This window comes from Aphis gossypii, chromosome 3 (assembly GCF_020184175.1).
Source record: "Aphis gossypii isolate Hap1 chromosome 3, ASM2018417v2, whole genome shotgun sequence".
NCBI lineage: Eukaryota > Metazoa > Arthropoda > Insecta > Hemiptera > Aphididae > Aphis > Aphis gossypii.
Genome location: NC_065532.1, coordinates 19,309,969 through 19,325,896, shown reverse-complemented (window position 1 = coordinate 19,325,896; position 15,928 = coordinate 19,309,969). Strand labels below are relative to the sequence as shown.

The following is a 15,928-nucleotide window of genomic DNA, read 5'->3' as shown; positions in this document are numbered from 1 at the left end:
TGTATATACACAATAAAAAACAATAAAAAAACCATTCTGAGCTAAGACGGTCAACCAATATGCTTATAAAACATTTTACTATTTTGAAGAATTTCATCAAAAATTTAAATACAAATACTTTAAAAAAAAATAATAATAATGTGGTGTTTAATGCGTAGATACGATATCAGTTTAGTTTATACATCTATAGTAATTACTATATTTAAAATACCTATTACCTATTATTTTACCGTATTATGGAAGATGGCTTTTAATAAGGTATATTGGTGGGTTCACTCGTGTTAATTGGTTGCCTGTCGTGTATAATCGTGTATCATTTTAATATATTAAATAGTAATTCAGACATGTCATAAGTGTTTAGTGTGTATATTTTGTGTTGGTCAATTCTTTAGTGTATATTTAATGTATAATAGATATAAAGTGTGTAACGAATATTAATTTGAGTTTTATTTTAATCCATCTATAATTAAAACTTATAAAATTGATAAACATTCTCAAGTCTTGGATATAGAAATTTTAAATTTAATGAATTTTTATGTTGTACATATTTAGATTTTGACCGTTTACTTCTACATTTTAAATTTAAACATTTATAAAAAGAATGAGACAATGTATATTTTTGGTATTTTTTAAGAACTTTAAGGTAAGCTTGTTGTTTTACTCACAAACAAAATAGTTGTATCATACCGCAATACCTAATATAAATTAAAAAATAGTCAACATTTTCAAAATATATAATTATTAGCTAAAAACACCAAAATATTTTGAATGTCTATTGAAAATAAAAATCAAATAATTAGTTAATACCTAATTTCAATTTTTTCGTTTTCCAAATACTAAGAAATTCTAGATCAGTTAAATCGATTGGTCAGATAATGCCGTTTAAGATCTACGAGTCTTTTTTCCATAACCACGCAGAATTCAAAAAATAATATTAATTATTAATTAATAAAAATAACAATAATAAAATTATAATATGTTTGTGAATAATAAATTATAATCATAATATTAGTAATTTATCATAAGAATTATGTATTAATTTAGATAAATGCATACTAAGTATATTTAAAATAAATAAATTTAATTAATTGTATTTATTTAAATATAAATATATTTATTTTACAAAGGTTTGTTTTTTTATCTGAAGACAATTTCTACTAGAAAATGTTCCATTGTTCCCCAATAATCAATTTCGAGGAAGGTTTATAGACATCTGGTAGCAAATAAGATCATATAGTGTCTTTGATGGTGCAAAAGTAGAAATTTAAATAATTTAATAAAAGTAATTTTTAAACTAATTGAGAAAAAATACGAAAATTTCTTAAAATTACAATATTATTATAAAAATAGTTGTTTGATAACCTTTATCGTTATCAAAATAAAGTTATATACTATTATCTACGCTCAGAATCGTTTCTCATCGTAATTTATCTTTGAATTCAAATACAAGATATATATTGACCTACTCAATCGAAACCTACTTAGTTATAACTACTTGCTTTTGTATATTTAGACAAGCAAAAAATATATTTAAAATGTCATTTATTAATCTTTTTTACACACATTATATGATTTATCGTTTAATTTTTGTCTTAAATCTATCTAAATGTTTTACATGTATTATACGTACAAAAGATATTATTAATATGCGTACCACTCACCATATAGATTAATAATATCTTTAATTTAAAATATTTGATAAGCTCTTGATAAATTTTAAATATTTATAATATGATTCTTTAGTATACTAGTATACTAAGTATCATGCAAATTTGTTTTATGTGCTTAAAATACATTTTAAAATAACATATCAACAAATCAAAAATACAATTTAATACAATATACACTAAATTTTCTGTACAAAATATTAAATTATATACCTGAATATTGAGATTAATTTCATTTTCTTTAATTGCTAATAGGTATATAGGTATATAATTATTAATTAACAACATAAATTGTATTAATACATTATTACAACATTTGACCACTTTTGAACCTAAGAAATATACGTTATATTAATCCCAAATCAATATTATTTTTAAAAAAATTAGCTCAAGTGATTCCATAATAACTAAATAAAATAATAGAAATTAAATTAATTTAAAATCTCTACAATTAATAATAATAACAATAATTAAAAATAATAATCAAATGATCATCGCCCTGTCATAAATGCTTGTCATTATTATGAATATTTTTTTTTTATTTTAATTATTCATACCAAAATCAATCTCGTTGAATGTTAGTAAGTTATTATAAGCTATAAACTACTTCTCGAGAGGTAGAAAGATAATTGATTTAAAAGAACGTCGTTTTCGTGATGCTATCTTTGTCTTACTAATGCATTACAAAGTAAACTTTACATTCAAAATAATTAATTATACTCTTATTTTATTTTTAATATTAAATCATCAAAATCAAAGGAAAGAATAATATCTAAAATTATTATTACCTAGGAACCCACATTTTGAAAATATGCTTACTAGGTACTTGATATATAATTAAAATAAAAAAATTTGCACTAATACCCTACCTATTGATAATATTACATTTTTAAATACAATTATGATACATAAGTTCACATACGTTTCACTATAATGTTAAAAATAATTCAGTTAAATGCGTTTGTAAGAATTGTTGTTTATGTTTAAATTAGATAATAATATTATTAGAAAATATTATTGGTAGCGCCCTCTAGTAATACATATCAAATACTAAATAGTATTAGTTGTAGAGTTATAATAAAGATGGCGTTACACATTACTTTCGTTTAAACGCAATAAAAACATTCGAAGATAACAGACGATAACTTTTAGAAAATGACTTCATTTATGATATCAGTCTTTAAGATACCTATTAATATTATTATAAAATTATTTATATTGGTTTTTAGTCAGCAAAACACTTAAACGTAAAAAGTACTCTAATTAATAGCTATTAAAACAATTTAAATTTCATTACGTACAAATTATTCCTTTGTCAGTTTGTCATCTAATATTGTTATTGAAAATCATAATAACTTGTACCTTATTTCTTACTAATACAGTAGTACACATATTATTTTATTACAGTTATCTCGAATATTTAATATGTAACTAATATGTTAGTTTTGTTTTAATTTACGCTACTAAAAAATTATAGTAACGAAACATTTCCTCACTAAATAGAAAAATAATATAATACTAAGTAGGTATATTTTGTTTGTTCTATCCAAGGTTTTTACACGGTGGCAAGGGGTGAATTTTATATAAATTGGTAAAAAGTAAAAATATAAAAAATCAGGTTTAAAACTTTAGGACATATTGATATAGGGAGGAATAAATCACTTATTTACTCTATACTATATTTAATTAAAGAAAAGTGTGATAATTTATAAACTATTATTGTAAAATTGATTCATTTACATAATGATCACTAACTAATAATGAATATTTACAGTATGATTCACTAAGCATGAGATTACCTCATATCTTTTATTAAAAAATGTTAACTTGCAGTTTATCGATTATCTAATCAATAGTTAAAATCAGTCTAGTACCTATTGTAAAACTTTCATTAATTTTCATTATTTCACATACAAACATAATCCAAATTGTTTACTCTAGTTATGCATATTTAGAAACATCATATATTATATTACGTAAACAACAGATTGATCTGCAATAAGCAGTTACATGTAACTTTATAAATATGTAATTAATTATAGTAACAAACATTGCTTTCCAGACTCAAAATTCATTTCATACATCAAAAAATTTTCAAATGACTTTTATTTTAAATTTTCTTAACTCTTATATTTTTTTGAAATTCTTAGGGCATTTTTAAAACTTGGCACAAAAAAAAATATGGATAACATTTTATAAAAAGGTACGTTACAATACACCAGTAAATAAAAAAAAAATTAAATAGTTCTTTTTATTCAGTATGATTTTACCTAAGTACCAAACAAAAGCGACGGAGACTAAACAACGGTAAGACAAATAACATTTTCGTCACGCGCATGCAGATATATTTATCGTTTTATTTACAACTTGTATCAATCGAAATAATGCCAAATTACGTAAATTAAAATAATGCAAAAGGTGTCATTGAACTATACATAAAATACAATTTTTAAGGGCATTATTTTTAAATTGTGAATTTTTTAGATATTTTAAATTAGCAATAATGTGAATTGTATAATAATATACTTATATTCCATTATCATTGACCCATTACACCCGGTATGTGCCTAACTTGTAAAAGAAAAAAAACAAGCACAACGATACTATAAAAAGTACGAATAAATATAGTTTTGAAACAATTTATGTTGATATTTTATTATAGTTCCAACTCACTAAGTCAATAATACGTGTAATATGTATGTATAGATGTAGACAATTGCATATAAAATGAGAGGGATCACTATTGCCTGAAATGCTTTCCTTTGTTAAAATGTATATTTCTACAAAATGCCCCTCTCTTTAATAGTAAGTAATATGTATTTATTTGTCTCACAGGTTTAACTTATTTAACTTATATAGTTGTATGAGTTAGTACTGGCCGAGAACAATATAGGCTTAATAGAAACATTTCTTTTAAACTGAATAGAAAAGAGCAATAATATAAAAATATAAAATTCAAATTTTTTGAAAATTATAATATATAATAAGCATGCGTATTGCGTATATAACTAAAAGCGATTATGTTAAATATTTTTTTCAATCTTAGACATTTAAAAATTTTACGATATAAACATTTAGATTTTTCTTTGTTGCAAAGAATATTACAAACATTTAATTTATTAAAATATTTCTGAAAAATAATTATCAATCGAATGTAAAATAAGCTACCTGTACAGTGTACAAATTTGTAACAATGAATCACTTGTACATAATCTTAACCAATAAAATTATCTTTTGAAGATTTTAAATATGAATTACGGAGAATTTATGAAGAATTAAATTATGAATATCATATTTTTAGATTTCTTTTAATAGAATTTATAGTTTTAAGTAAACAGACTTGCCAATTTAATACAAGGTTATTTAAATTACCTATATTCATTGTTATATTCAATATATTTTAAAGATAATTATTCATAAAGCATAAATTTTTTTTAAATAAAAATGTTTTATAAAAAACCATGTATTTTTCGAATTTTTATATGTTAGATATATTTGTTTTGTTTGAATAAATTAGCTATATCAATAAAAATGTACATAATATATTTAATAAAAATTTAAAAAATCAAAAAGAGTCAAATTTTTAGTCATTTTTAAATATCCCTCGTTGACTTAAATTAAAATATACAAAGTAATTAGCTGCGAGCTCACACCCATTGTGTAATAGCTAACTACATTTAATTAAATTTTTTTTTTGAGGAATTTTTGCACGGTTTAAAGACTGTTTTAAGTTGATACAAATTTCTAATTTACATATAAGTATTATTCATTTTGCTGTAAATTATTAAATTGGTTACTTTTTAGTACATGTTTATACATAAAAAATAGTTCTTACATTATTCAACTTATTATTCTAAGGATAGTATAGGTTAAAAGAAATTATGCTATAATGATTTGAAAATTATTATAAAATAATTAATATTAATACGAATACAAAAGTATTTTTAGTTTTATAAAATTATCATATAGTAGGTATAATAATTGTTACAACATTAAATATTACAAATATTTTATGTTTGATTAACGGTTATTAAAGATCATTATCCTTAGTATATCTACATAATATTTAATAACATAAAATGCATCACAATTTTCGAAAAAATCCCATACTTAACAATTTATTGTAAAAAGAGAGAGGTGGTTCGCATATAAACAAAGAAAGAAGTTTGTACCAAGAAATTTCACTCCTTAAAAAGTGTAATAAATTTAAAACTTCTAAATATACTAAAAAAATCCAAAAAAATGGAATTTTAATAAATACATCAATACAATTCAACAATAAAATATATAGAATATAAATTACTAATCACAAATATTATAACCATATGATCAGTAATTTTAGTTGAGCTTTCGAATATATAGTAAACAATTTATATTAAATATTAAACTTATACTGAATGATAATAAGAGAAAAGCAAAACATAGCCACATAAGAATAATATAATATAGTCATAAGTAGTCACATATGTAAAGAGTTGTACCTGTTATCCACACTCCTAATTTGGATATACCTTCAAATTGTGCATCGACTACACATTTTATTCACATTTAACCATTTACTTAATAAATATTGAACAAATAAAAAAACTCACCTCAGGTGCAAGCATTAAAACATCTTCAACAATGTCTGTGTCAAATACTCTATCCACATCTTCGTCTTCACTATCATTTTCTTTAGGTTCAGTTTTCACAACTTGACCACCGGGGTCTTGCTGCTGCTGATCGTCTCGGCCGTTCTCGTCACCGTCCACATTAAGCAAATATGCCTCTATATTTGATGGATATCGATCGCCAAATCTACCCAACGATAATAATTCGTCTAACAGCCATTGTCGATCCAAATACCGATCAACACTTTTGGGATGGATTTGAGTTAATGGACCAAAGCCATTTGAATAGCTATCGTCACCCCATCGATCCAAAGGTCCTACTTCTATTTCGGCCGAAGGTGCCGAAGGCCATATACCAAATGTTGGCCACAGACGATCGTAACCTATAAGACTTAACAGCAATGCCATCTGAAGCAACTGCTCCGAAAATCCTTTTTTAATTCGCAACATGATTTTTTTCTTATGTCTCTGCAACAGATCAAAATTAAGAGTTAAATATAAACGATACTCAGCCCAAAAAAAATATTTACATTTTTATACAAAATAATCTTTATTGCAGAATATTTATAAATAAATATTACCTATATACAGAGTTTACTAATACGTGCACAATAATATCATTAAAACTAGTTGCATAGATATACATTACGACATACACAATACCTACAACTAATATTATTGGTAAATATACCTAATACATATACTTAGTATTTATTATTATTATTATTATTATTAAAAGTAATAATATATTAAATAACAAATCTAATGCCTAGAATTTCACAACATCAACTTAATAATTCAGCAAAATATCACATTTTAATGATAAATAAATGATTAATAATTAATTTTAATATAAATATATAGGAAGATACCACAATAATATTTAATAATCCAACAAATTAAAAGGAAAATACAATTGATTTGAAAAAAGAGAACATAAAAGGCAATTTTGAATGATTTGCTCACACACCTTGAAAGTTGAATAAACCTTCAATGACTCAACCGGTTGTGTTTCACTCCTTATGCAGCTAGAATTGCTCGAAGCTCATGAGACATATTTTGAGGGTTATTAGTATTATTATTTCGTCATCTGATTCTACAATTTTATGAAATTGTGTTATGTTTCTGATACAAGTATAAATATTTTATATATTTTAACAACAGCTGCAAATAAATAAATTACGAATTGTTTTCTTTTAAAATGTGACTGTCTACAAAAATTACTCAACTCTTAAGCGATTTTTATTTTAGTAAATAAATCTTTTAGGTAATAGACATATATGTATAAAACAATATTCATAACCTAATTAATATAATAAAAAATATAGTATATTTAATTTAACTATTTTATTAATATTGAAAATCAAAAAATATAAAACAAACCATTTTATTTAATGTAAATCATGTTTTAATTTAAAAAGTGATTCGTACTAACCATTTTTAAATCAGGTTTAACAACACAGATGTCCTTGATAAAATCGTATACCTTAATAGTACAACACTGTTATAAGATATTAATGGTCTAGTAGCTGGAACGTTGTGAAAATATACAAACATAAAATAGTAAACCGACAAATAAGGAGTTAATTTTTTTAAACCATTATATTTTATATTGAATAAAAAGAAAGTGTAACGGAAAGAAGTCTAACAGCGATTGTTTTCAAATTAGCCGTTGCAACAAAGTACATTTAAAGAGAACGACGTACACAATTTTGGCAAAGGTCCCATAAGTGTGTGTGTTATTAATTGCGTGAGAAAAATTTACATTATAGTGATGATCACGAGTTCGTTGATCTAGAAAAGAGACAAAACAATATAAAATTTACAATTTTCAGGTCATGGGTAATGTATTTATAGGAAATTTATTCAATTATTTAAAAGAACTTTTATAACTTACTGTGCCAACAAATATGTATGTAAATGTATTATATTTATTATGATTTTATGAATTTGTTTAAAAATAAAATCACTTTGTTCGATATTTGTAAAGAAGAAATTAAAGACAAACCTACCACAATAGTTTAAATTGTGTAAAAAGATATGAATATTCCATTTATAAATCATACACAATAATATATGGATTTATTTTCAAATATTTATATTTATTTTCTAAGCATTATAAAAATAAAGAACTATGTAGGTATATAAAAAAAGGTTAGGTGGTCAAGTGGATAAAGTTCTGCTGTACAGTACAAGTATCAAGTGAACCTCCGACAAAGAGTAGGTTACTATAATGAATGTGTTAAATTGGCCGAAGCCATATTCCTCAAAAAACGAGATAACATTTAACCTCACTGTCCATTTTTCTCCAAAAAAAAAAAAAGGTTGGTTTCCATTCTCCTCCACATTATTTTTGACTAAAATAATGTCTATTTTCCTTCAATATTTTAGCCAGTGTTGCGTTCGGTAATATAAAGATACAGCAAAGATTAACCTGACACAATCACAGTTTTGAAAAATTCAAAGTCTTGGTTTAATTCAAGAACTAAATGTGAAAAACGTATAAATGTGAACAGACATGTACATTTCAGAAAATACTACATTTATTTACTTACATTTATTTGGGCGAAATCATCATCTTCATTATTACGAACTACCAATGCATGTGAGTCATTCCATTCACAATTTAAAGAAAATTTATATAAAGAAAAACCAAACATATTTATGTGGCTCAATATTATGAAGCGAATCCAAACTTATATTTATTGTTAAATAAGAAATTCATACTCCAAAAAAATCGAAAGACAGCGAACAAACAAACGTCGTATTATTATACTTTACTTTATATTATACAAAAATATAAATAATATTATATACTATTTTATTATTTTATTTATTAGAGTAGAATGGACAGTGAAGGAAAATAGTATGTCCTTTTAGAGGAAAATGGACCCGCCTGTTAAATTTGAATGCAATGATAGGTTAGGTATGTCATTGTATACGAAAAAAATTCTAAACGGAGATGATTTGTCAGCCTAGGATATATATTTTAAATTGGGTGGTGAAAAGGTAGTTTATATTTTAATAACCTGAATACCCCAAAATTAAATCTTGTAGAGAAAATGAAAATTTAAACAACTGATGTATTTTTCAAGTTTCTACGACTAGTAATTTTAAGCTATAACAAAAATTTAAAAATTATTTGATAATAAATCGTTATTTTATAAGTAAATTTTGGATTTTGTAAAACATTAAACTTAAAGATATATTTTTCAATTCGCCAACGTTCAAGTTCTTTTATAATTATTGTAAGCTAAACTTATGGAGAATCTTGTATTAAATTATCAATTCTTAGCTACTTATACAAATTTTTATCAATATTTGAACTTCAAACGCTAATAAAAAAAAGTTGTGCCTATATATTCTTATAATTTTTGAAACACTATAAGAATAACTCATGGTGAACTTTGTATTAAATTTTCAAGTAACAATTATCAACATTTATACAAAAAAAAATGAATACTTCATACGCCTATAAATAGCTTTAAATTAAGCGAAATATTTAAACAATTGAATTATGTAAAGAAAATGCCAATCTAAATAACTGGTGGAATTTTTAAGTATCTAAGACTTAAATTTTTTTAATTATGACAAATATTTAATTTCGTTTGAAGATAAATCGTAATCGTTACGCGATTTCGTAAAACTTTAAAATTCAAACGCTCATAATTTTTTTTCCTATAACGACACTTTGAGTTTTCTCTATAGCTATTTAAAGAAAAACTAATGAACATTTTAGTGTGGAATTTTTTAACTTTAGATATGAATACAAAAAATATTATGAATTTTTAACTTTAAAATTACTTGCAATTATTAAATACAACTTATAAGAAACATTGTATTAAATTTTCAAGTTTTTTGACAACCAATATTTTTTTATTAACATTTAAAAAAAAATACATAGAATAATCGATAATTGCAGTTGTCTATAAATAGATCTATTATATAGAAGCCTATTTAACTAATATAAACAATTGATGAAAATGTCAAGTATTTGCAGTGATTAGTTTTAGAGTTACGAAAATATAAAAAAATCGATTTTATCAAAAACTGGTTTTACGTGAAAATTCCCGTTTTCCTATTACTTTTTTTGTTGTTTTTCCCGATTAATTTATAATGCACCAATAATATTCACTTTACCATCGGAACCCACCGATAAAAATTAAAGCATTATTTCGACAACTTATGGTGTACATTAACACAAAAACAAAACAAAAAACACACACATCAATACATTCGTCACTCCGTTCAGAATCTATAACATATAATTTCTTAAAAGAAGATTAATATTCATCATCTGATTACCATCTATAAATATATATAACTAAAATTATTGTAAAATTTTAAATTAAAAATCGTCTTTATGTTAAGCGTGTAAATAAAATAATGATAAAATTGAATCATATTTTAAATTTATTTTTAAACAGATTATATGAATTTAAAAAAAATAATTATTTAAGTAGGTACTTATAACTCATTTTAAAATAGATAAATGAAAAAACAAATTGCTTGGATACAGTTTATATTCTTTTCTACAAATTAGAATTTGTATAAATTTGCTGTAATATTAACTATAATTAATTTTCGGTACACCGATTTTCTATATTATGTTACACATGTAAAACAGACAATAGGTACATACAGGATCTACGCATCTTCTTAATACGACTGTAATTGACTATTATTCAACAAATATTTATTTTAATTTAATTTTACAAATAATTACCGCTCATATGAACTGAATACATATTATAATAAGCTAATGTCTAACTTGACTACTGATTACTGATCAAAGCCCACCAACGGGATAGTGTTAAATAATGTTATACTATCTACGCAGTTTTTAAATCGTTAAATGAACTCCGCTACTTAATTTCATCAAATTCCATACATTTATGTAAACAAGAAATTATGCAACTAAAATCAATTATAATGATTAAGATTTTTGTTATTAAAATAAAAACTTGAAAAAATAATTGATATAACATCTGAACAAAAACGACACTGAACATCATTGAGTTATATAAACTTTAAATTCTTGTATGACAGGTAATGCTGGTTTATTATTTATCTTACAATAATTTAGCCAGAATTCTTTTTAAAATATTTAAACGGGTTCAATAATTAAAATTACCTTATCCTTGTTGGTCAGCTAAGTATAAAATTAAACCCAGGATTAATTACATAATATTATATCATTATATAATTAAAAACCTAGTTACCAGCTAGAGCTCTCTGTATAGGTATTAAACAAAGTTTGTAGCTCATTATTTTTGCATATTAATTTAAATATTCAAAATCACTAACCAGTACAAAGTATTCATTAATTTGTATAAGTATTTTTAAATAAATTGTTTTTTTATTTATTTTACTTATGGTGTTATATCTACAGTTAACATAACATTTAACAATTATTAATAAATGTAAGTGTAAAAAAAATAATTTATTGATAGAGGTAGTAAAAATTAAAGAGGTTTACAAATTAAATTTTATTTTTAAAAAAAATACTTTGAACTTAGTTGTTCTAATTAAATGTCGACTGAAACCAATCAAACAACTATCAAATTCCCAATAAAAATTTCTGAAATATTAAAAAGTTTAATGCATGCTTGTTTATTATTTTACAGTTTATATCACAATTTTCCAATCAATAACATAATATCTACCTTGTTGATTAAACTAACATAGTAACATCAAAAATTAGGTATTAAAAATAACAAAAGATATAATTATCAGTCTCTTTGTGGTCTAAAACTGTATTATCAGTACAATCCATATTACATTATAGATATATAATCTTATATAATAATTAAAACAACCTAACCTCACGGGTTCTCAAGCTATCAACGTTGACAGTATTGATAGTTGATCAGTAGTAAAATCTACTCAGAACTTACCTAAATCAAGAAAAACTAAAACAATACATAACAGAAAACGGAAAAATGTATTTACACAAACCCAGTTTTTGACAAAATCATTTTAATTAAGTTTTAATAACTATAAGAACTTCAAATATATACAAACTATTTAAATTAGCATTTTATAGACAAGGTGGTAAAATTTTAAAACATTTTGTTTTCATTTAAGCTATTTATAAATATTTAATTTAAAAATTAAACTTTTTTTTTACTTGAGTTGATATTAATGTTTGTTTCTAGTTCAAAAATCTTAAAAGGGTAATACAACTGTATAAATTATATTTCTATAACAAATAGTAAAAAAATAAAGTACTTTTAGTGATATAAATATATTATATTAAGATATCTTGAAAAAATTAGGGCTGCTCATCATCTGTGATTAGAATTATTTTTGTATAAATATAATGATATACAATCTAGTTCAAATAAAACGCATTATTTGAAGTGACCTATTCAATAATAAATTACAGAAAGTACACTTAAAGTTATACAACAGAGATAATTGTCTAGTTATGTAAACTTAAAATAACTTAAATATATTATTTTACATCATGTGTATTAATATTTTACTGTTAGGTATGTATCATTTGTACAAGTCATAGACCATAGTCTAAAAACGATTGGTGTAATACATTGTGTTAAACTGTTAAGAAATACCAACTTTGTAATACCAACAACATTGAAGAAGAAACATTTACATGAAATAAAGTTCATAATTATTCAATGCAATTCCACAACTTAGCACAATAACACAAATAACATTAATGAAACAAATATTAAATATATAAACATATAATATACTGACAGTCTGAAGAACATATTGTTTACTTGTATTCTATTATAGTATATTATTTTTAATTATTATTATTACTAAACATATTTTTAAAAAGCTCTCAAGTTTATCTAAATTAGAATTGTCTACAAAATCCATTGTGGTGAACCTATTAATATTTTTGTTATGCTTATGATATTTCTATTTCATATACTTAACATTTAAATGCCTATATCTGATTAAATTTTAGATAATACTAGAAAAATCTGCTCTTATAGTGTTCTAAGTAAAACATATTTTACTTAATAAAACTGTAAATCTAATTCTCAATACCTAATTAATGTATATAATTATATATTTAACTTAAAATAGTATCTTTAGTTTTCATAAGATACTTTATTGTTGCTAGATATACATAGTATGTTGAAAACATATTTAAAATAATAACATGTCAGGTATATAGATTCAGTTAATATAATAAATGAGAAGAGAGGTAACAGTTTTAACTATTACTTGTTATATTTAATCATAATGAATACGTAAATTAAACAAAGAAGTACTTATAAATATGAATTATGATACAAGAAAGTGGTACAGATTAATAAATAAATAATAACTCACTATTAAACCTCAATTACTGTTTAATGATAATATTTTTTTTCATTCAATAAAACAAACAAAATGACTTAATTGGGATAAACATTTTAAAATTCAAATAAAAGAAATTAGTCAATGTTTAAAAATAATATAGTTCCCTAATAAAAATTATTAATGATAAATAAATAGCTTAATTTGGTTATAAATCATATAAATTTATAAAGATAATTAAATTAATGTCCCGTTATCACGCAAATTAAAAAAATTGAATTACCTACATATAATTACCTCATCATTTCTACAAACAAATTATACTTGTTTACTGAATTCCATAAAAATAAAACCCATTTCAATTTCATAGATAGTTAATACAAATAAAGTATGGATTAAAAAAATTAAAACCAATTATCTACTTACTCTTTTGTTATTAGTTATAAAGACTTGTTTTTGTTGTATGTTTATAAGAAAATTAATATTGTTTTAAAAACATTCAGGATGTCATACCCAAATGTTTTATTTATGCTTAAAAATGGACAAAATACTAAAATTTATATTCAGCAGATCCAATTTTGTGTTTTTAGCTTAAATATTCAAATTAATTGATCTGATATCAAATTTAAAGGTCGAAACATATTTGGCAAACATATTATCATAAGTGTTTTACAATATTTTAATTTTTAAGCAAGTTATGAGTGTTTATAAATATAAATATTATATACCTGAACCTACTCAAAATTTGCTTAAAAATATAAATACAAATCCAACAAAAGAACACAATGGTACAATTCACTCTAATACCTATTCAAACTAACAATACAACATTGGAACTACTGAACTTAAATTTTGGTATATTCTTTATTAAGATAAGCTTGCCATTCGTACCGGTTTTAACAGCATGTTCCGGTGTCCCGGTGTAGCCGAGCGAAATTCAAAAATAACTTTAATATTGTATTATAGCTGTTTTTAAAAAAATCCATTCAACAGAAAAATATCAAAAATAGCTTATAACTAATAAATGTAAATGAAATAAATGTAGTTTACGTAAAAACAAATGTATTGGTTTATTAATTTTAAATAAAATAACGGATATTTATTATTTCCATATAATTATACTAACTATACTAAAAATTAAAGGGTTATTTAATAGTATGATGTCCCGGTTTGATGATTTTAAAATCTAGCAACCCTATATCAAGATGAAGACAACACATGTGAGTATGAATATATGATATTATTAGTATATAAAAAAGGAACACTGAATAATAAATTTAAAAAAAGGGTAATGCACATTTAGGTTTTATCCCAGATGTAGATACAAATTACAATTACAAACACTAAAGTTAAAATTATACCTACATACTAGTAAGAAACTATAAAGTGGAAGTTAATACATTACTAAAATAGAAAAAAGTTTAAAATATTGGCTTAAAAGTTACTGCTATGGTAACTGCTTAAATTATAATTTAATTAAGTTGAATTTATTAATGTTTAATCACAATTAAATTAATTGCATAAACTTTTGATTACTATTAATAAATTTAGTTCGTAATAAATAATAACTAAATACTATATATTATTTTCCTCTAAATGTATATTAATATAATTAAGTATGAAACATTTAATAAAATTTAACACCTGTAGATATAGTTAACATGTTGACTGCCACATGGCCGCCGGCAGTCATCTGTAATTCTCAAATTGTATGCATTTGTGACCGCCAGCGCCCTAGTTCATTATTACTACCAAGCCATATGACCGCCGGCGACCATAAATGTATTTGGTTTTATATTATTAACTTTTCTATAGCGCTACAATAAAGCACTAAAATAATTTTAAATTTATTTTTAAATTTACATTTAAAAATTAAATAAGGATTTCGCATTGCACCTAGATACTAAATTATCAGAATTACAGATTTTATTTTTCATAAATAATACAGTGTTGTAATTATTAGATATATTGGCAAGATGCAATTTTCAAAAATGTACAATGTTCTTAACGGACTTATTAAATTAATGCTAAAGTAATAATATTAACATGGTAACAAAACAACAAATATGTTATGACTATTATGTAACCTAATTTAGCAGGTCATTGTATTTGTTAAGCAGGAAATGTGTAGAGCTGGCTACAAATTAAAAATGAATGACGACATTTGAGTATTGAAACTAGTTGTTTGTGAATTTATTGATTTGAATGTATACAGTAAATAACATTCTAAATTAATATTAATATTTTATTCAATTTTTTTTCCATAATTTTCAATAAGTTCTTGTAAATAAAGACATAAACCTTTAGACGGGCTTTTAGATAAACTTTAAATATATATATATATATTATACATAACATAAATAAACCCCCGAC

The 15,928-nt window shown here is 23.2% G+C and overlaps 1 protein-coding gene across 1 annotated transcript in view; it reads right to left on the bottom strand.

The window, feature by feature from the left end:
* The window catches only part of LOC114126356 (segmentation protein cap'n'collar-like), an 83,266-nt gene extending 75,383 nt beyond the window's left edge, over positions 1-7,883 (bottom strand). The window contains exons 1-2 of the mRNA XM_050204757.1: positions 7,713-7,883; positions 6,260-6,745 (exon numbers count right to left, since the gene is read on the bottom strand). Of these exons, the coding sequence (XP_050060714.1) occupies positions 6,260-6,745; positions 7,713-7,715 (489 nt within the window). The 5' untranslated portion in view covers positions 7,716-7,883. The remainder of the gene's footprint in view (positions 1-6,259; positions 6,746-7,712) is intronic.
* Positions 7,884-15,928: the final 8,045 nt, after the last annotated feature.